The sequence below is a fragment of the Oratosquilla oratoria genome, chromosome 8 (genome assembly GCF_046742065.1).
Source record: "Oratosquilla oratoria isolate Oo_2021 chromosome 8, ASM4674206v1, whole genome shotgun sequence".
NCBI classification, from domain to species: Eukaryota; Metazoa; Arthropoda; class Malacostraca; order Stomatopoda; family Squillidae; genus Oratosquilla; species Oratosquilla oratoria.
In genome coordinates, this window is record NC_134784.1 from 75,705,514 (window position 1) to 75,726,587 (window position 21,074).

The following is a 21,074-nucleotide window of genomic DNA, read 5'->3' on the forward strand; positions in this document are numbered from 1 at the left end:
GTGAATGGGAGTGGAGTATGTGGGGATGAAATGGGTGGGAGTGGATTATGCCTTTGACTTTGGCCACCTCCCTTGTAAAGGGGAAGAAGCCCTTGGTATATGTGCATATCCTTAAAAAATTCATTGTACCATTATACTAATATAAAGAATAAAAAATAAAATCTACATAAAAAGATGTTTTGAGAAGAGAAGGGATTTCTCCCCGCCTTCTCCATTTCTGCATGAAGGGAGAGAGAGGGGGGTTGCCAATTTAACAAAGTGGCCTTGCTGTGTCTTGTGAAACTACTTTTGACCCAGGGCTGTAGGTAAGATGCAGGGATGACCAGTCATCCAGGAGGAGCCAAGAAAAGAGGGAGGGAGGGGGGGATAGGGGTGGAGTGTGTGGGGATGGAATGGGTGGGAGTGGTTTTTATGACTGTTTTTTTGGCTACCTCCCTTGTAAGAGAGAAAAAAGCATTTGGAATATGTATGTACATAGAATTTCAAAACTCTTTCAAACCTTGATTCTTTTTCATCTTCAAAATCACTTTCTTGGCTTTCAGGAGCTTCAGAATGCGTTTCCACATCTGACAATGCTGGGTACATGAATCCTGGCTTGATCCTGGGTACGTATTCCTTTCCTGGGCTGTGCATTGCTTCTGTAAATTGAAATAAAATATCTGAAAATACCTAAAGAATACAACTTAAATAACCACTTCAGTATGACTCAAATTCTTGCACGAAGCAATCTTTATCACATTATTCACATAATGAAATATAGTCACTGCTGTAATACTCATTCTCTTTTACTCTGAGTAATAATAAACACATCTCATCTTGGCACCTCCTGGATGATGGGTCATCCATGTGTCCAAACCATCCCAATACTCTTTCATCAACCATCCCAATATTCTTTCATCAACCCAATCTTCCAACTCCCTTACCACCCCCATTCTTCTCCTCACCTCATTTCTCACTCTATCTAGCCTAATAACCCCTATCATACTTCTCAAGCACCTCATCTCAAACACATTCAAACTCCTTTTCTCTTCCTCTCTTATGTTCCATGTTTCTGCCCTATACAGTGCTGTCAGCACAATCATTCCTTCATACAATCTCCTCTTAGCATCCATTCCCAAATGTCTATTTCTCATTACACTTTTCAATCCACCAAGGCATTTACTCGCTTCTCTCAATCTACATTCTATCTCCACCTCCACTACTCCCTTTCCTGCCACATTCGCACCCAAGTATCTAAAACTATCTATTTCCTCCAGTCTCTCTCTCTTAATACTCACTTCCAGTCTGCTGCTACTTTCTCCCCATGTAAATCTCACCACCTTACTTTTACCCACATTTATCTTCAACTTCCTTCTTTCACACACCTTCCCAAAATGTCACTGACTTCCTCAATACCTCCTTTGATCCTACCACAAGCGCAGTGTCGTCAGCAAACAACAGTTGGCTTATCTCCCACTTTTCTCCATTTTCTTTAACCATCTCCAATCCCTGACTCACTACCCTTGCATTCACCTCTTGCACCACCACATCCTTGTATAAATTGAACTGCCAGGGTGACATTACACACCTCTGACAAAGTCCCACCTTTACCTCAAACCACTCACTCTCTCCATTTCTAGTCCTGACACATTCTCTACTACTCTCGTAAAAACTCTTGACTGCTCTTAACAGCTTTCCTCCTATCCCATATATCTGCAATACCAGTGCCTTCCTGTCTACCCTGTCATAAGACTTTTCCAAATCCATAAAGCTCAAAAGACATCCTTACTTTTTCTTGTAGCTTTTTCATTTATCTGTCTTACCACAAAAATCTCATCTATGCAACCCATACCTGTCCTAAACCCACACTGTTCCTCACGAATTACTCCCTCTGTTCCTCTCCTAATCCTCACAATCAAGACCCTCACATAAGCCTTCCCAACTACACTTAACAAGCTGAACCCTCTGAAACTACTACACTCACACTTGTCCCTTTTTCCCTTGTAAATTGGAACTATGCAGGCACTCCTCCAGTCCTCCGGCACTCTACCCTCTCTTAAACAAACATTAAATAACTTCACCAGCCAGTCCACCATCACTGTACCTCCTTTTTCAGACATTCTGCATGACATCCATCCAACCCAAGTGCTTTACCTGCTCTCATCATCTTAACAACTACCTTCACCTCATCTTTCCTTATTTCTCCTCACTCATCATAGTCATTTTCTTAGTGCTTCCCACTGCAACTACCTTTCCTCCCTATCTTCCTTCACATTTAGCAACTCCCTAAAATACTCTGCCCATCTTCCTCTTACTGCCTTCTCTTCCATTATCATCTCTCCATCTGCACCTTTTACCTTTTCTCCTCTACTTGATTTGCCTCCTCTTCCTCTCTTAATTTCTTCCCAAAACATCTTTTTATTACTTTCAAAATTTTGTCATACTCTTACCCCATTTCACATCTGCTCTCCTTTATCTTATGCTTTACTTCTCTTCTCTTTTCTTTGTACCTCTCATATGATTTCCTTGTCCTATTTTGTATCCAATCTGTGAAAGCTCGCTTCTTCTCTTTTACAACTTTCTTTGCTTCCTCATCCCACCACTCACTACCCTTCCTTCTATTTCCTCCCGTCCTCCTTGTTCCACACACCATCTTTGCACTCCTTGTGACTCCCCCCTTGAACCATCCCCATTCCTCCTCCACTCCTAGTTCTATTCTATCCTTCACTCCCTCCCACTCCTCTCTCAGCTTCTTCTTGTACTCCTTTTCTTTCTCATTTAAGCAGTTCACTCGAAATACCTCCTTACCTTTTGTCCTTTTCCTCTTTCTCCATCTATCCTCCACTCTCAACTTACCTTCCACCAGAAAATGATCTGATATTCCCCACTCTTCCCCCCTTAGAATATGTACATCCTTAACTCTTCCTACTATACTCCTATTTACCACTATTCTATCTATGGAAAGTTGAAAAACAAAGATTGTAACCAAAGTAGCATGCTAGCAAGAAATCTCTAGTGTGATGCCACCTTCACTCTGGCATAAACATTAAAGTCACCATACCAATATGATTATGGGGTCCAATAAAGATTACATCTTACCAGAAATTTCTGTAGAGTTGAGGCGTTTTGCAACAGCTTTATTTCTGTTCATGAGGAAAGACTTGGGCAGTGGTGGAGCAGGTGGATGGGAGGATGTGTCCGGCATGTCCAGGTAGAGACGAGGTGGCTTGGGTGGCCCTTGAGGCTGGACAGCATTCAGATCTTCATCAAAAGATGTAGATTCCAAGGCAGAATCCTCATCACTTTCAGGATACTCTGTTTCTGACTCTGCCACAATTTGTGCTAAAAAGGAAGAGAACATCCAATGAATACCAACACAAAAACAATTGTGTTTTAATCTAAAGATATATTACCATGCATCACATGCAACAAGTGGCAACCTACATTGAGGGGCCTGAGCCTTGATCTTGTTGGCTGGCTTCTTGAATCTGTTTAGCAGAACTTCCATCTCTCTCTGCCTTTCTGTTTGGATCTTTGAGTTTATCTCATTCTCCTTCCAATTGCCCTCCTGCATTTGCTCAAAAAGACGCCGGTGGGTGTGGATTGTGTTTGGACCACAGCGAGTGGGAGAAGGTGATCGCATCCCTGTCACACAAGTTGCAAACTATTACCAGATGATTGTACAGATTCATCTAATTAAACCCCTAACACTGCCTCTATCTATAATCCCTCGACCATCATTTCTCCTAATTATCCTATCAAAACTAATACCTACTACTAACCATTTATACAATGGCATCCAAGTAAGAGCAATATTTTGACCAATTCTCTTTACACACATCCTCCCATCCCCAGAACATCAGTGCTTTCATACAGATACAAAAATTGTGTAATGCCAAGAATACACACATAGTTGAGGGAGAGAAAGGGAGAGATATCAGAAACCTCCCTTAAAAATCTGTAACCAGAATACTCATCCCAGACAACAACAAGTCCACGAAATACCTGCCCTCTCAAAGGAACAGCAAGTGCTCACCCCTCAAAAAATGTTTTACACACATTACTGGTGGTATAGGAGCTAAGATGAGAAGGAAACAATGAGTGACAGATAGAAATAAAATGGATGGGAGTGGGCAAGAGCCTTGACCTGCTACCTTCCTTATAAGGGGGAAGATGCCCTTGGTAGATGTTGTTTTGAATGTCATCAGTGTTCATAAATGCATGGTTTTAAGTCAAGTGACATTTCACCACTGAAAATTTTGTTATCTTTTACATGTAATATTAATGTCATCCACTTTTCACTACTAGAATTATCTTAGTGTTACTGGTCTGACATGTCAGTTTATTGGGTGCTCAACCTTGAACGCCAAACCAAAAGTTGTGGCAGTGGTGCTAGTGGCTGGTTCACTGCACTGATGATGGTTGTTCATCATATTTTCTGACTTTCTTTTGCGCTATTTGATAAATTCCAGAAATTTCTATTTCATGATAGAGGAAACCTATCACTCCCAGGCCCCAGCCTGAGGTCCTTCACCTCAGCTATGTTAGTCTTGTCTGTGCTGCCAGAAGTAAACTATCTAAATGTATACTTAATGATGTGAGTGCCTGCATGGCAGAATATGCCTCTTGTTTACCAACTTCGGCTGGTTGTCATACGTGATGTATGTGGGTGATGTGAGCTTGTGCTTCCATTGTACACGTGTCCAAAATCAACAAGTTAATCCTACTAATACCTGAACTTTCTGCATAACAACAATGTGTACTCATGCATTTCTAATCACTATTGTTAATTCTTCTACACTACATTTTTTGCTCTTCCTAAATAAATACTAAACTGTACAAACATCATACTGCTTCATCTTGATGTACCTGAATTTCACAAATCTTTACCTTTGTTAAATGCTTCCACCTTCTGTGCAATGGATGATGTAGCCTGAGCAGGAGGATGAACAGGAGCAGCAGTACTTGGGACCTCTTTCTGCAAATTCTTCACAGGGTAATTCTTTGCTGCAGGCGTAATACTTTTCCTGTGGGTTTTGTCCCCTCTGTCATCAACTAGAGCCTATGTAATACAATAATCTTTTTAGTATTAACTTAAAAAACTGCCTCTTATAATCATGTAAGGATTTCAACCATACATACACATGAACACTAAACTCAGTCTGTTTATTACCTTTGAAGGAACTGCCTGACCAAAAGGAGCTTTCGGCACAAGTGCTCCATCCTTCTGCTTTTCAAACAATCCTAGTCTTTCTTTGAGACTTAGCTCTGCTGGATCCTTCCTAGGACTAGTCCTGACTGCTTAAAAAAACTTGTATTAGTATTGCATTATTACAAATACATACACCAAAAGGCCTCTTCCCCCTTATACAGGAGTTGGCCAGACACTACATCCACCCACCTTTTACCCATTTGTTTTCCCTATCATCTAAGCTCCCTGTGGATGAAGCACCATCCCTGTTAGTACAAATGCAGCAAGACACAGCATCCCCATAGCAGGGTCTGATAATTACCCCCATTGCTTCATTACATTGGGGGTTGCCAATTATGTGAAGCGACTTTGCTGCGGATGTACTGCGTCTTGCTACATTGCTTCTGACCCAGGACAATGAGCAGGATACAGGGATGACCAGTCATCAATAAGGAGAGCTAAGATGGGAGGGGGAAAATGGTGGAAGTAGCTACATGACTGACTTAGCTACCTCCCTTATATAGAGGAAAAAGTATTTGGTGTATATATATATATATATGTGTGTGTGTGTGTGTGTGTAACTGAAGGCGGAGAAAGTATACGAGGAATAATGGAAGAATTTTACTGCCTTAATATTTCAACCCTTTGTGATCAAGACCCTAAGAGTCGAAACATTAATGCAGTAAAATTCTTCCATTATTCCTCGTATACTTCCTCTGCCTTCAGTTACATTTGTCATAGATCCCACCCACCCTTCATCTACTCATGAGTAACTTGAGAAGACAAGAGAAATCCCTTCTAACTAGATCTAATAATCCATTTACAATTATTCTCCAATCACACCACATTCAAAAAAGTGACAAAAATAAACCAAATAATTACAAGCCCATAAGCTTGACTTTAATCATAGGAAAAATGATGGAAACTATCAGAGATGCTATCAAACATCATTTACAAAGTAACTGTTTGAGAAACGATAGCCAGCATGCATTCAGACAGAAACATTCTTGCATGACTAACTTACTTGAATTCTACAATACAGTCATCTTGAATCATGACAAAGGAAACAATATAGATTTAATATATCTAGAATTTGCAAAAGCTTTTGATACTGTCCCCCATGAAAGACTACTTACTAAATTAGCTTCACATGGAAGTGGTAGCCTATTAAGTTGGACTAGTTATTGGTTGAACAATCGAGTTGTTCTAAATGGCAAACTTCTAGATGGAAAAATGTTACGAATGGAGTTCCTCAGGGTTCCGTTCTTGGGCCACTTCTATTCATATTATATATAAATGATATAGACCATGGACTGAAATCTATCGTCTCCAAATTTGCTGATGATATAAAACTGTGTGCAATGGCAAATGATCACTTAAACCAATTAGATATTCAAGAAGATTTAGATAAACTATAGCAATGGTCTTTAAATGGGCTAATGAAATTTAACACAAGTAAATGCAAACTATCTATATACCAAAGGCTTTTTCCCCCCTTACAAGGGAGGAAGCCAAAAAACAAAGGCATAGAAATCACTCCCAACCCATTCCATCCCCTACATACTCCTTCTTCCCTCACTCTAATCCTTGCACCTCCTGGATGACGGGTCATCAGTGCATCTTGTCAACTGCCCTGGGTCAGAAGCAATGTCATAAGATACAGCACATCCACAGCAAGGCCACTTCATTAATTTGGCAACCCCCCTCTCCATCCCCTCATGTAGAAAAGGAGAAAACGGGAAGAAATCCCTTTGGGCTGTGTCAATTTATTTCTCATACATACTCCCTCACCCCCCATCCCCAACCCACTCCCTCTCATGCATCACAGCATCATCCATACACAACCATTCTCCATTCACCCCTATCTTCTGTCCTCTCCCGTCCTTCCTCAACAGACATTCCTCTCTTTCCCAATGCCCCTTTCACCCCACCCATCTCTTCTCATCCTAGGTTGACCCCTCATGTTCACTCCTTTCACACCTCTTTTACTAGTCTTTCTTCACTCATTCTTTCCATGTGTCCAAACCATCCCAATACTCTTTCATCAACCCTATCTCCCAACTCCCTTTCCACCCCTGTTCCCCTTCTCACCCCCTCATTTCTCACTCTATCCAGTCTAGTATGCCCTATCATACATCTCAGGTACTTTATCTCAAACAAGGCTACCTCCCGTGTAAGGGAAAAAAAAAATCCTGATATATGTATGTAATATTACTAAGTGTAAGTAATACAGCAGTGAATTTATATTTTATAACGTGAGTATTGTGATACATTAACCATCGTACCTCAGGCATCTGATGCTGGACGCGAGAATTTGATTTGTATTGAAGAGGTTAAAGTGCCCTAGATGCAACCATCACACAGAAGACACTGAACTGAAGATTTCATTCCACGCTAACAAACTATCTATATACCAAGAGCTTTTTACCCCTTATAAGGAAGGTAGCTAAGTCAAGGGCACATATCTACTCCCGCCCTTTCCACCACCCTTTCCTCCCTCTCATCTTAGTGGCTGTGTATAAATAATACTGTTATGCAAGGGAGATGCAGGTGATAGGGGATTAGAGGGTGCGAATGATATTTTGACGCAGCCCAAAGGGGTTTCTCACCAACTTCTCTTTTTCTGCATGAGGGGATGGAGGCAGGGGGTCACCAATTAAGTGAAGAAGCCTTGATGTGGATGTACTGTGTCTAGCTGCATGACTTCGGACCGAGGGCAGTGGACAGGATACAGGGATGACCCATCATCCATGACGAGCTTCCGACTCACAAACACTAGACAATAACATATTTCTTCAGTGACTTATGGGCCTACCAGGTGGCCATACCCAGTTACCTGGGAGTCATGGGTCCCCCATAAAAGACCCAGGGTAACAGATTGATTGACTGACCTTGAAGCAACAGTTTTGTGGTATGTGTGTGTATGTGTTGTGTGCTGCAGGTTGTTTTACACACGAATAATGCCCACATCAATCCTTACCCCCACCAGCCATATCAAAGGCAGCAGCTCTGGCTTTCACAGATGACATATGTCCCTCTTCCACCACTGGTACAGAAGCTGGCACAACTGCTTCACCCTTGACAACAGGAGCCACAGGGGGTGGTCTAGCCTCAACCTTGTTGGGGGATCTGGTTTCCCTGAACTGGCTCCGACTCTTTCTAACATGTTCCCTGAAGATGGAAAAATGAGCATACATATTCAAACAAAATTAGGCATGTACAAATTTATACTAAAACATGAAAGTCACACATTTACTTAATCATAAAACTAAAATGTAAAATACAGCTTTCATACAAATCAAGTTACATAACATTTACTTAATCATACATATACAAAGGTAAAATACGACTTTCATACAAATTAATACAAATTATCAACAGGTCTCCAGCAAGGAATATCCAGAGAATCATATTGATTAAACCACTTTCCATCCATACATACATATACCAAGGGTTCTTCTCTCTTACAAGGGAGGTAGCCAAAGTCAAAGGCATATATCCACTCCCACCCATGTCATCCCCACACACCACACTCCCATTCACCACCCCTCTTTTATTGGCTCCTCCTGGATGAAGGGTCATCCCTGCATCTTGCTCATTGCCCTGGGTCAGAAGCAATGCAACAAGACACAGTGCATCCACAGCAAGGCCACTTCATTTAATCAATGACCTCTCCTCTATCCCCTCATGCAGAAAAAGAGAAGGTGGGGAGAAATCCCTTCGGGCTGTGTCAAAATATCACTCACATATACTCATTCACCCCCCATCCATTCCACCTCATGCATCACAGTGGGTAAATGCCTTAGGGGATTAAAGTGTAATGAGAAATAGACATTTGGGAATGGATGCTAAGAGGAGATTGTATGAAGGAGTAATTGTGCTGACAGAACTGTACAGGGCAGAAAAGTGGAAAGGAGGAGAGGAGTTTGAATGTGTTTCAGATGAGGTGCCTCAGAAGTATGATAGGGGTTACTAGGCTGGATAGAGTGAGAAATGAGGAGGTGAGGAGGAGGACAGGTGTGGAAAGGAGTTGGGAGATAGGATTGATGAAAGAGTAGTACTGGGATGGTTTGGACACATGGAAAGAATGAATGAAGAAAGATTAGTAAAAGAGGTGTGGAAGGCAAAGGTGGAAGCAGTGAACATGAGGGGTCAACGTAGGATGAGATGGATGGATGGGGTAAAAGGGGCATTGGGAAGGTAGGGAATGTCTGTTGAGGAAGAACAGGAGAGAACATAAGATAGGGGTGAATGAAGAATGGTTGTGTATGGATGATGCTGTGATGCATGAAGGGGAGTGGGTGGGGGTTGTGGGGTGAGGGAGTATGTATGAAAAATAAATTGATGCAACCTGAAAGGATTTCTCCTTTTCTGCATGAGGGGACAAAAAGGGGACATTGCTGACTTAATGAAGCAGTCTTGCTGTGGATGTGCTGTGTCTTGTGACACTGCTTCTGACCCAGGGCAGTGGACAATGTATCCAAACCCTCCCAATACTCTTTCATCAACCCTATCTCCTATTCCACTTCCACTCTCCTCCTCGTTTCTTACTCTATCCAACCATGTCACCGCTAACATACTTCTCAGACATTTAATCTCATATTTAAACTCTTCCTCTCTTATGTTGCATGCCTCTGCTCCATAGTGTTGTCAGCACAATCATCCCTTCACACAATCTCCTCCTAGCATGCATTCCCAAATGTCTATTTCTCATTACATTTTTTAATCCCCCAAGGTTCTTGCTTCTCTGAATCTATAATTTACCTCCACTCCTCTGTTTCCCGCCACATGCGACCCCAAGTATCTAAAGCTATCCACTTCCTCCATCCTGTCTCCTTTAATACTCACTTCCAAATTGTTGCCATCCTTTCACCTTTGACTAAAGCTATGTATGGCGAATTGGAAAGTAAGAGACAGGACCCAGAAATGTTGCTCCTTTCCTGTATGCTGCAATTAAGTAAATGCAACTCACCTGATGGGACTTTGTACTCTGGCAGGACTGGGTGGCTGAGCTACAGCTGGACTTGGACTTGGCTGCTGGAAAAATGGTTTTCTTTCTGGTGAAGTATGATGATTTGCAGCTTTTGCTGGACTGGCAGTTCGAACTACAGCCCGAGTTGGACTTGGCTGCTGGAAAAATGGTTTTCTTTCTGGTGAAGTATGATGACTTGCCGCTTTTGCTGGACTGGCAGATCGAACTACAGCCCGAGTTGGACTTGGCTGCCTTGGACCTGGTTTTCTTTCTGGTGAAGCTTCTCGAATATGCTTTTCCCACTGATTTTTCAAATCATTAACCTTAGATGGACTTAAATCACGGCTTCTGTGCTATAAAGAAATTATCATGAGATAATATAAAATCTTCCAGACATAACTGAGTAATCTCACACATACATACATATATCAAGGTTATTTCCCCCTTACAAGGGAGGTATCCAAAGTCAAAAGGTATAATTCCACTCCCACCCATTCCATCCCCATTCACTAGCCCTCCCTCCCTCTAATCTTGGCTCCTCCTGGATGACGGGTCATCCCTGCATTTCACTCATCACCTTGGGTCAGAAGCAATGCAGCAAGACACAGTTCGTCCATAGCAAGGCTGGTTCATTTAATTGGGGAGCTCCCTCTTTGCCCCTACATGCAGTAGCATTGAAGATGGGGAGAAATCCATTCAGACTGTGTCAAAATATCATTCACAAATAATCCCCCCCATCTCCCACCTACTCCCTTCCATGCATCACAGTATCCAACCTTATCAACCCTACCATACTTCTCAGATATTTAATCTCAAACACATTTAAACTCTTCCTCTCTTATGTTCAATCTCTCTGCCCTATACAGTGCTGTTGACACAATCATTCCTTCATACAATCTCCTCTTAGCATCCATTCCCAAATGTCTATTTCTCATTACACTTTTCAATCACCCAAGGCACTTGCTTCTCTTAATCTACATTCTACCTCCTCTCCTCCCTTTCCCAGCACAAGTGACCCCAAGTATCTAAAGGTATCCACTTAATCCAGCCTCTCTCCTTTAATACTTGCTTCCAAATTGCTGCTATCCTCTCCCCTTGTACATCTCATCACCTTACTTTTATCCACATTCACCTCTCACATAACTTCCCAAACTTCATCACTATCTTCCATAATCCCCCCTGTTCCTGCCACTGGCACAATGTCATCAGCAAACAATAACTGATTTACCTCTCACTTTTCTCCACTTTTCCAGTAATTTCCAGCACTCTCATGCAACTATATAAATATTTTTTCCTCAAATTTGGTTAATGGTGAAGACTTAATTCAGTCAATCTGTTGCCCTGATATCTTGCAGGAGATCCATGGTTCACATATGTATCCATAATTCATGCCATGCCACTAGTCATGCAGATGTACACCTCTTCCACACACTCATTGACAGATCATTAGCCAGTCATACACATTCTTTTAAAGCACACAATAAGGACCTTAACATTACTGGTTAATATTAATTTCTATCTCTACACTGGAAAAAGCTGCATGGCTAAATATTAAGTGGCATGCATTATTCAGATAGTATAATGAAATCAAGTTAGCTATTTCAGTTACTTCTGATTAATCATAACTTCAAACCTTTTGGCTTGTAGCTTGAGACAAGCGATGCTCAGGACTGGGAACAGGACTTTTGGGGTGATAGGTGACTATCTTAGGACCCACATTTGCCCTTAAGTTAGCAGCAGCAACAGAAGCACTAGGCATAGAGGCACCCATATACAAAGATTGGGACATCTCACAACCAGAAGATGAAGTAGAATTAGTAGTAGTTACATTTTTTTCAGGACTTTGATGTCTTTTGTCATGCTGATCAAGTTCTTGAGCTCCTTGTTCTTTCTTGAAATCATATATAAGTCTTGAGTTTGACTCTGTTGGAGTGAATCCTTGGGCCTCCTAAAATGACAATGAAGTTATGAAATTAGATTAGACCTATTTTGAAAATAAATTACTCTATGCCAGAAAAGCTAAAGGTTACCATTTTATATCAACATCTACAAAGCCAAGGGAACTATATTCAAGATTTATTAGCTTACTTCTAGTCAAGATTTTGTGAATTCCACCACTATCAATATCTTACCAAATATCCCTGCATATGATCATTCAGTGAAATCTGGAAACAGAAAACATGCTACAGCAATCTTACGGTGTTAATATTATACTACAGCAATTACTGGAAGCCAAGAAAGTTATTATAGGCAGGCACTGCTTGTTATCCACCACCATTGGGAAAAAAGTATGACATGCTCATACCTTGAAGGCCAGATTTACTTACCAAGGAATTTAGCATCCTGTGATCCCAGGCCAGTTTCTTGGTGGGTGTTCTTTGGGTGGGTTTATGAGCAAGGGAGGGCTGGGAAACAGAGGTACGAGAAAGAAAGGGAGATTTGCATGCAGTAGCAAATGCTTGCGCCACTGAGAGCTGCGATCCAGAAGGAAAAGTAGTAGCATGTGGAGATTTGCATGCATTAATGGGAGTCTCCAAAGTAGATGAAACATACCTAGTATGGGTGGGCTCACATTGTGGGGAGGGGAGCACAGAGGAACTCTCAGAATATGAAGAACTGGAATGACTTGATGTTAAAGAATCAACACTACTTTCAGCAAAGTTACTCTCTCCTAATAAATCTGGATTGACACCACCACCAAAGTAATATCTACTGGGACTGCTTGAAGCCTTTGTTGCTTCACTTGTGAAAGGAAGGGAGTCATTTGTCTTCAACTTGGAGCATGATGTGACCTCCTCTGTTGGTAGTGTTTCCTTGTTGTCTTTGTTGCCAGAATGCAAAGCTACAGAATCATGCAAAGTATCCCTGCGGCCTACGACTACCTGGGAACCACGTGAGGTAGAGTGATAGGTGTAGTCATCCTCCCATTCGTTAAGCTGCTTTGTTCGTCTGGCCAGTGCACCCAATCTGCTTTTGCGAACTTCTGAAGTGTCCTCATCTAAGGCAGCTTTGTTTAAAGATGAACTAGAGGCATCACACTTTGTTGGACTAAGACCCACTTTTGACTCAGAACAGCTTATAATATTCCTTTCGTTATCAGTTGACTGTAGAGGGGAACTACTCTCTTCTGAAAAATACACAATTCAATAAAATTTGAAGTTAAACAATCACATTAATTAATGATCAATTCAAATAATCATAAATTCATGTACTCTAGCTTACCTTCATATAAAGAGTTAATTTTGTTCAACCTTAGTCTTGTCTCTGAAGACACTTTACTCAGATTTTCTTTATCTTCCACGTCAACCTCTGCTGCTAACTGCCGAACTTTGGCACGATGCTGTGCTACCTTTCCCATCATTCTCTGAGGAAGAATTGAAAAGAACAAGTGCAATATACATAAAGGTATACTGAAAAGGTCCTTTGGTATTTATGTAGATGGTATTGGTGACAGTGTGTACCACTAGCCCACACAAGAAATCTATTAATGCTTCTGGTTAGAAATAAGTTAATGCAATGAACCTTTCAACCTGAAGAAGAAAGTTCAGTGTCCAAGAATATACACGCACAAGTGAGAAACAAGTTTACCAAGGAAATGATCAACTGTTTTGGATACTTGACATGGATGGTGTTTATAGTACGGAGTATGACTATAGAAATTAATACACAATTGTACATAGAACAATAACAATAGATGTATGAAACACAACTAATCAAGTTGTCCCCTGGAATGATAATTGAAGTGACATGGAATGTAAAACTGGGGAGAGGGGTAGAATTAACTACTTCAGTACGATAATGCCTATGCAGGTGTCATGAGGTGCAAGTGAGTACACAAGGATACCTGCATCAGCATCTTGATATATACATTTTTGTAGTTCTATACAAGTTACCCCTGGATTCTGTAAACTGGTTTGATTACATTTTCTGCATTTATTATTACTCAGAGTAAAAGAGAACGAGTAATACAGCAGTAGTGTGATGCATTGTACATATGGCAGTCAATGCGGCGTGCGAGAATTTGACTCGTACTGAAGTGGTCAAGTACATCAATTATTTTCTATTAATTAAAGTGATGTTACCCATATTTTCTATTAATTAAAGTGATGTTACCTATTACCTCAAGAGTAAGAGCATGATATTGATTACGTGATGGCACGAAGAGGTTAGTGTAATGGTGATGAGTGTACATAAATGGAATGGTTGCAAATGGGAACAAAAGTAGAACATGAGAGGCAGAGTAAGAATATATTGGATGGTAACATCCCAGTATTTTTTATTAAAAATGAATATATAAATAAATAAAAAATAAATAATAATAATAATAATAAATAAATAAGTAAACTTATAAAATAAATGTATATATACTGGGATGGTTTGAGTACATGGAAAGAAAAAACAAGTAAAAACTAGCAAAGTCTATGAAATTTCGGAGGAGGTGGACGGAGTGAAACTGAGGGGACAACTGAGAACAAGATAAATAGAAGGATGGAGTACTGGAGTCCTTGAGTAAATAGAATGTCTGTTGAGCAGGGAAGGAAATAGACAAGAGATTGGTACAAGTTGTGAATGGACTATAAATTGATGCATCTTGAAGCAATTTCTCATGATCTATTTGTGCATGAGGGAAAAAGGAGAGAAGGATGCCACATGAATGAAGTAGTTGTTGGGATAAACCAATTTGGGCTCCACTGTGGATGTGCTATATCTTGCTGCATTGCTTCTGAACCAGATGGTGAAGCTAAGATAAAAGGGACAATAAATGTGTGTGGAATATGTGAAGGGTGGAAGTATGCCTTGGTTGGACTACCTCTTTTATAATGGGGAAATGGACCTTATGGAGTTATGGCCTATGTATACTAATGTCTGGGGTAATTTGGAGTGTATGTATTGATGTGTTATATAGATGGAGGGTTGTTTTACATGTTTGAGTAGTATGGTGTCTTTTTAGATTGGTTGTGCTTGTGCACCTCCATTCATATTTCTATATATGAATCTAATTTCTAAAGCAGGGGTCAACAATCCCTATCATGCAAGCCAAACCAGGCAATTTCGAAAACTGATCATAATAATGGTATAGAAAAATAGCAACTTTCAAACAAATAAAGAGTGACTTATACTGAACCCATTGATCAATCAAACAACCCAATTGATCAATCAAGTCTCTCATGCAGGAGACCCACAGCTCCCTGGAAAGCAGCAACAGCCTCCGGCTCCAGGCACCCCCAGAGGTCACTCAAGGAATAAAAGGTGTCATTTAGATTGTTAGTGTTGAGCACTGTAAGATGTGGTTTCAGTGTGGCCAGGTAGTTCTAGAATTGGATGGATATGGGTACCAAATGTCTAGGAATTAATATTCATTTGTCATGCCTCTCAAACCTATTGGCACACTATGACTGGCTACTACGGAACCTGTCAGAAGGGAGAAATGTTGATGTAGTATTTCTAGACTTTGCAAAAGCCTTCGACAAGGTGGACCACGGTGTCCTTCTCCACAAGGTAAGGGATCTAGGAATCTCAGGAAAGCTAGGAGTCTGGCTCCACAACTTCCTGATAGACCGTACACAAACAGTTGCCGTTGATGGTGTGAAGTCCATTGAAACCAAGGTAATAAGCGGAGTACCACAAGGATCAGTACTCATCCCCCTCCTATTCCTAATTCATATCAATGACATAAATAGGAGTGTGGACTCAACCCTCCTGTCTTTTGCCGATGATACCTACATCAGCCATGCAGTGCAGGAAAGCCGGGATGTGTAACATTTACAAGACGATCTCAACTCAGTTTATGCATGGGCCAACAACAGCAACATGCAATTCAATATAGAGAAATTTGAGGTCTTGAGATATGGCACAAACCAAGGCATTAAAGACAACATTGAACTCCATATAGAAAGAGGTATGAAAATCACACCCAAAGCCCATGTAAAAAGCTTGGATATTCACTTAAGTGATTATGCCACTTTCCAGCACCACATCATGCAGTCAGTGAAAAGAGCAAGAGGGATGGGTACTAAGGACTTTCTCCTCAAGAGAGGTTCAAGTGATGCTTACCCTCTGGAAGGGGCTTATTCAACCGATCCTGGGGCCGTATACACAAAACTTTTTTGTTAGCCTTAACAATCTCTGCTAGCTAACAGAAAGCCACTAAAAGTTATACACCAATGCTTAACTAACAACTGTTAGCTAGCAAACAGTTGTTTGTCAAGTACCGCTAAACAGCGCTGAAGTTAGCAGCTTATGAACATGTAAATGGACGTATTATCAAAAATTGCACACATAAAACAGTGTTATTAATGCAGTTGTTCAGAATTTATTAATAAAGTATCATGATAGCACATAGATATCGTATGTATGGGTTTTTAGAAGTACTTATTAACCAACAACAGATATTTTTGGACGAAGGCGCATTGTACAGGCGGCCGTGCCACAGACAAATCTTCCGACAGAAGACTCAACAATAATTTCAGAGGACATAGACATGGCAGAAGAAACACAGAAAAAGAAAAGGAAGCCAAACTGGTCACAAGAGGAAACACTCCTCTTGATCAACGTGATTATGGAGAAAAAATAATAATAAATGGGCGATTCAAGCCAAGTTTAAACCACAAGGATAAGAGGGAGGCATGACAAAGCACGTTGATGCTATGGTATTGTTTTCTGTTTACATATAAATGTTCATCGACACTTGGAGCCCTAATTCTAATGTTTGTGCCATCTATGGTACCCACAACACCGGGAAACCTACAGTTTTCCATGAACTCTGCTTGTTTTACTTGCACTTCTTGGCGAGTCAATAGGAATTTTACAAACTGAGTTACAATATCTGGTTCTGATAGTGCATCAATTGTTTGAGTAATGACACGGCTGATTGATGCTTGCGAGGTCCCAAATTCGTCACTGCTGCATTTTACCTGTGGCTAAATATCATAGGGTAATTGCCACCTTCGTCTCAGGACTCAGTGGTCGATTCCGTTCTGTTCGGGATTGAAGTTTGTCCCTCACTAAATCAGCCATTTTTATTATACCAGCACGGTTCATTCTGAAGCGTTTGATGAGTTCGTCGTCATTGTACTCGTTAAATATGTCCCGTCGCTGTCGATAAACTCGCAGTCATCTTTTTAGTTGTTGTTGCTCCGCCATCTTCTCTACTAACAGGAACTTGTTAAGAGCTTAATAGTCCTCCTCAGCACTTTTATCTTAACAGTACTTTTAAGGCCCTAACAAGTTTTCTGTATCACTGTTAGTGCTTAACAGCTAAATGTTAGCCTTAACAGGAATTTGTTACCCTTAACAGCTATTTGTTAGTGCTAACAAGTTTTGTGTATACGGCCCCTGGACTATTGTAGCCAACTCTGGTTACCACACAAACGTAGAGACATCCAGATGCTTGAAGCTGTCCAAAGGAATTACACCAGGCATATCAGAGGGATGCAAGATGATGATCTCAACTATTGGGATCGCCTGGGAGCACTAGGTCTCTACTCCCAACAAAGGAGGAGAAAAAGATATAGGGCCATTTACACATGGAAAATCCAAGAGGGACTTGTTCCGGACCCCACGCCCTCAACAATCAAGCCATACCACAGTGTAAGGCATGAGCGTAAGTGTGAGAGAGAAACCCTCCCACCAAGAGCCCCGAAAAGGATTAAGACCCTACTCCCTACTGGCAACCAGCCTAGGCCATGAGGGTCCAAAAAGCTTCAACACCCTCCCAAAAGAGGTGAGAGAAAACCAAATGCTCAGTGGACAGCTTCAAACATGCACTGGACAGGTTTCTGCGGAAGGTGCCAGACGAGCCTCCAGTGCCAGGCTACACCACCATCAGTAGGTTTTCTCCAAACTCAATACCAGACCAACTGGCCCTCACAAGGAGGGACAACAGGACTGGCAGCAGCGGTAGTCCACTACGGCTGTGAGACACTGACTGCATATAATTCGAGATTGAGATAACTTGCTAGTACTGTTCGCACACAGAATCCAACAAACCAACGTTACTGCTACAGTTGCAGATCCGTGATGACACAGGTCTAATGATGAATTGTTATCCATTGTTCCTAAACGTAAAGAACATCCATATCAACAAATAAAAGCTCCATTGGATTGTATCCTCATGTGGGCCTTGCAACTTTTAACAATATTACGACACGTATCCAAAGGACTCATATATTATCTGACCAAATTCTGCTCGTAAATTGGTTTAAGCATTAAGACAAAACAAAAAATTATGATCTTTGGAAAAATACGTTTAATAATGACAGTGACTTAAATTACATGCAACTAAACAATTTTAACAACAGTTTACATTCCAGCTTTGAGCTTGGTAAATAACCTTGTCCTTTCAGCATATTCCACTAAATATACACGCACAAATTGAACCCACATTTACTATAATCATAACATAATGATTGATATAATGCATTCAGTTTCCACTTACCTGTACAAATGGGTCATTCATCCTGAATGATTAATCAAAAACACTATTAGGAATTCAGGTACGTTGCTTCCCAACTCTTCTGTTTTGAATTCAACTGACGGGTCGCCAAGATGTTAGCTAACCCTCTGCGCATGCGCAAATAGATGATAACAAACAAAATTTAGTTTGGGAACTATTCGTATATTCATATATTCACTTAGATATAATTTTAAACAAAATATTCCTACTTTTCTATTACAAAAACATATATATGCAATTATAAAAGAATACTTACTTTAAAAAAGAAAATGTAATAAAAATATAGATTGGCAACAACTGTAAAGTTGCCATACAATATTATTATAATTTTCTTTATAATTATTAGGATTTAAGAAAACATATTTGTTCAGTATTTACTCAAATATTTTATATATAAATTCAAGTGCACGAGAAAAAGTTATAAATATGAAAAATAAAGTGTAAACTGTACATAATATTCAAACAATCGTCGCTCCTCAGGTCCTGTTAACCCGTTGCGAAATGAATCATACTATGTTAGTTTGAACTGTAGTTATAAGTTGATATAACACTATATATTAATTATTTCGGACACATACAAGTCCAAAACTATATGGCGTGCTTATATAGAACCATTTTGGAATTGGATATGATGTTATTGTCTTATTTTATTTATTTACTTCCCTTTATTAATTCCACTATATTTGTCTTTCTTTCGTTGTTCCTGTCCTTCTTTCTCACTTTATTTGTTATTCCTTCCCGTGGGTTTCCGTAGTGAAAATCTTGTCATATGCAAAATCGTTGTTCGTTTCAATGAATTTAGGGCGTCCTCACAAACCCATCAACGTAAGATGTAAACATTTTCTATGATTAGTATTGTGAAAATATTGAAAGCATTTTTTTTCTTATTAATATGCATGCAAGATTTACTGTGTGATGAAGAAATTACGTAGCTAAAACAATAATATATATGCAAAAAATGAGAAAGTTGTAACATTGGAAAATATAAAAGGGGTAAAATTGTGGATAGACAGAAAAATGTGTATCACAACACCTGCTGAGCAACATCCGTGTTGAAAGTTGAGAGGTGCCGTTAGGAAATACCACGCCCTGTCAACGTCCGAACTGAAATTACTCTTCTATTTGTTTGTTCATCTTTTTATTCCACTGTACGTTTATGTGCTTATGTATTAATAGATTTGCTTATTAGTATGATTATTTACGCATTCATCTATCACATTGTTTTTATTCGTTTGGTTTGATTTGCTTACATTTTCGAACATGTAGGTATGTGTATTAATTCAACAAATTGCTTTGCCGTTTATCGATTAATCTATCCATATTATATATATATATATATATCTATATATATATATATATATATATATATATGTATATATATATATATATATATATATATGTGTGTGTGTGTGTGTGTGTGTGTGTGTATGTATGTATATATATGTGTGTGTGTGTATATATATGTATATATATTTATATATATATATATATATATATATATATATATATATAAGTTATTCATTTATTCAATGAATAATTTGCATTTATCTTTCCATGTATTTATTCATAATTTTTTTTTATTCCAATTAATATGTTACGTGCGCCTTGTTTATTCGATTATCATTATTATCCTTTGGGGTAAACACGAGGAAAAAAACAACAACATAAATTTCGAGCATTCACTGCAATGTACTCCTTGTATGATACAGTCACAGCAGTGCTCGGTTCAAATTAAGTATAATTCCATAAGGCGTGGAGGAGCTTGTTCGGAATTACAAGGTCCTCCTTCAGGAGATGAAGGAACGTTGGAGCCGTCACGTAGTCTGTGGGATCTACGCAGGCTCGTGTTGGAACAGTAGCGCCATAGGGATCAATGATAGGATATCGCAGTTGTGCACAGAATTGGGATACCACTTTCTTGATCCTTGGTATCTCTTTTCTAGGCGCCCTGACCTTTACGCTTCTGATGGGATCCACCTTACCCGCAGAGCCAAAGGTGTTCTTACAAACCTCATTGTGGGAGTTTGTAATGAATTAGCTCCTTTTTTAGGGTAGAAGCCCAAAGGGAAGGGGAAATAGAATGTACTTGGGAAAACAGTGTAGAGTATAGCATTAATGTAGAACAATGTGCCAGTATAGGACAAAATATAATTTTAGGATATAATGTCGCTAGAGGACGAAATGTCACATTAGGATGTAATGTCATAGGACAAAATGTCGCAATGGGATGTAATGACAGTGGAGGACAAAAGATCACGATGGGAAGTAATGATAGTGGATAACAAAATATCACGATAGGATGTAATGATAATGGAGGAGAAAATATCACGGTAGGATATGTCAGTAAAGGACAAAATATAATTTTAGGAAGGGATAGCCAGCATGGTTTCAGACGGAAACGTTCTTGCGTGACTAACTTACTCGAATTCTACAACACAGTTATCTCGAATTATGACAAAAGAAACAATATAGATTTA

General features: G+C 39.9%; 1 protein-coding gene across 10 annotated transcripts in view; it reads right to left on the minus strand.

Moving 5' to 3' along the window:
• LOC143027828 (uncharacterized) overlaps nucleotides 1–18,708 on the minus strand; it is a 29,248-nt gene extending 10,540 nt beyond the window's left edge. For 2 of the 10 annotated variants that reach the window (XM_076189443.1, XM_076189442.1), the window contains exons 1-12: nucleotides 18,580–18,708; nucleotides 13,365–13,506; nucleotides 12,470–13,269; nucleotides 12,275–12,307; nucleotides 11,776–12,090; nucleotides 10,143–10,495; nucleotides 8,151–8,341; nucleotides 5,153–5,277; nucleotides 4,870–5,041; nucleotides 3,424–3,624; nucleotides 3,079–3,321; nucleotides 500–638 (exon numbers count right to left, since the gene is read on the minus strand). In XM_076189443.1, coding sequence (XP_076045558.1) covers nucleotides 500–638; nucleotides 3,079–3,321; nucleotides 3,424–3,624; nucleotides 4,870–5,041; nucleotides 5,153–5,277; nucleotides 8,151–8,341; nucleotides 10,143–10,495; nucleotides 11,776–12,090; nucleotides 12,275–12,307; nucleotides 12,470–13,269; nucleotides 13,365–13,506; nucleotides 18,580–18,600 — 2,735 coding nt within the window. In that variant the 5' untranslated portion in view covers nucleotides 18,601–18,708. The remainder of the gene's footprint in view (nucleotides 1–499; nucleotides 639–3,078; nucleotides 3,322–3,423; nucleotides 3,625–4,869; nucleotides 5,042–5,152; nucleotides 5,278–8,150; nucleotides 8,342–10,142; nucleotides 10,496–11,775; nucleotides 12,091–12,274; nucleotides 12,308–12,469; nucleotides 13,270–13,364; nucleotides 13,507–18,579) is intronic. The other 8 variants (XM_076189447.1, XM_076189446.1, XM_076189445.1 and 5 more) reach the window with 8 other exon arrangements.
• Between the last annotated feature and the right edge of the window lie 2,366 nt (nucleotides 18,709–21,074).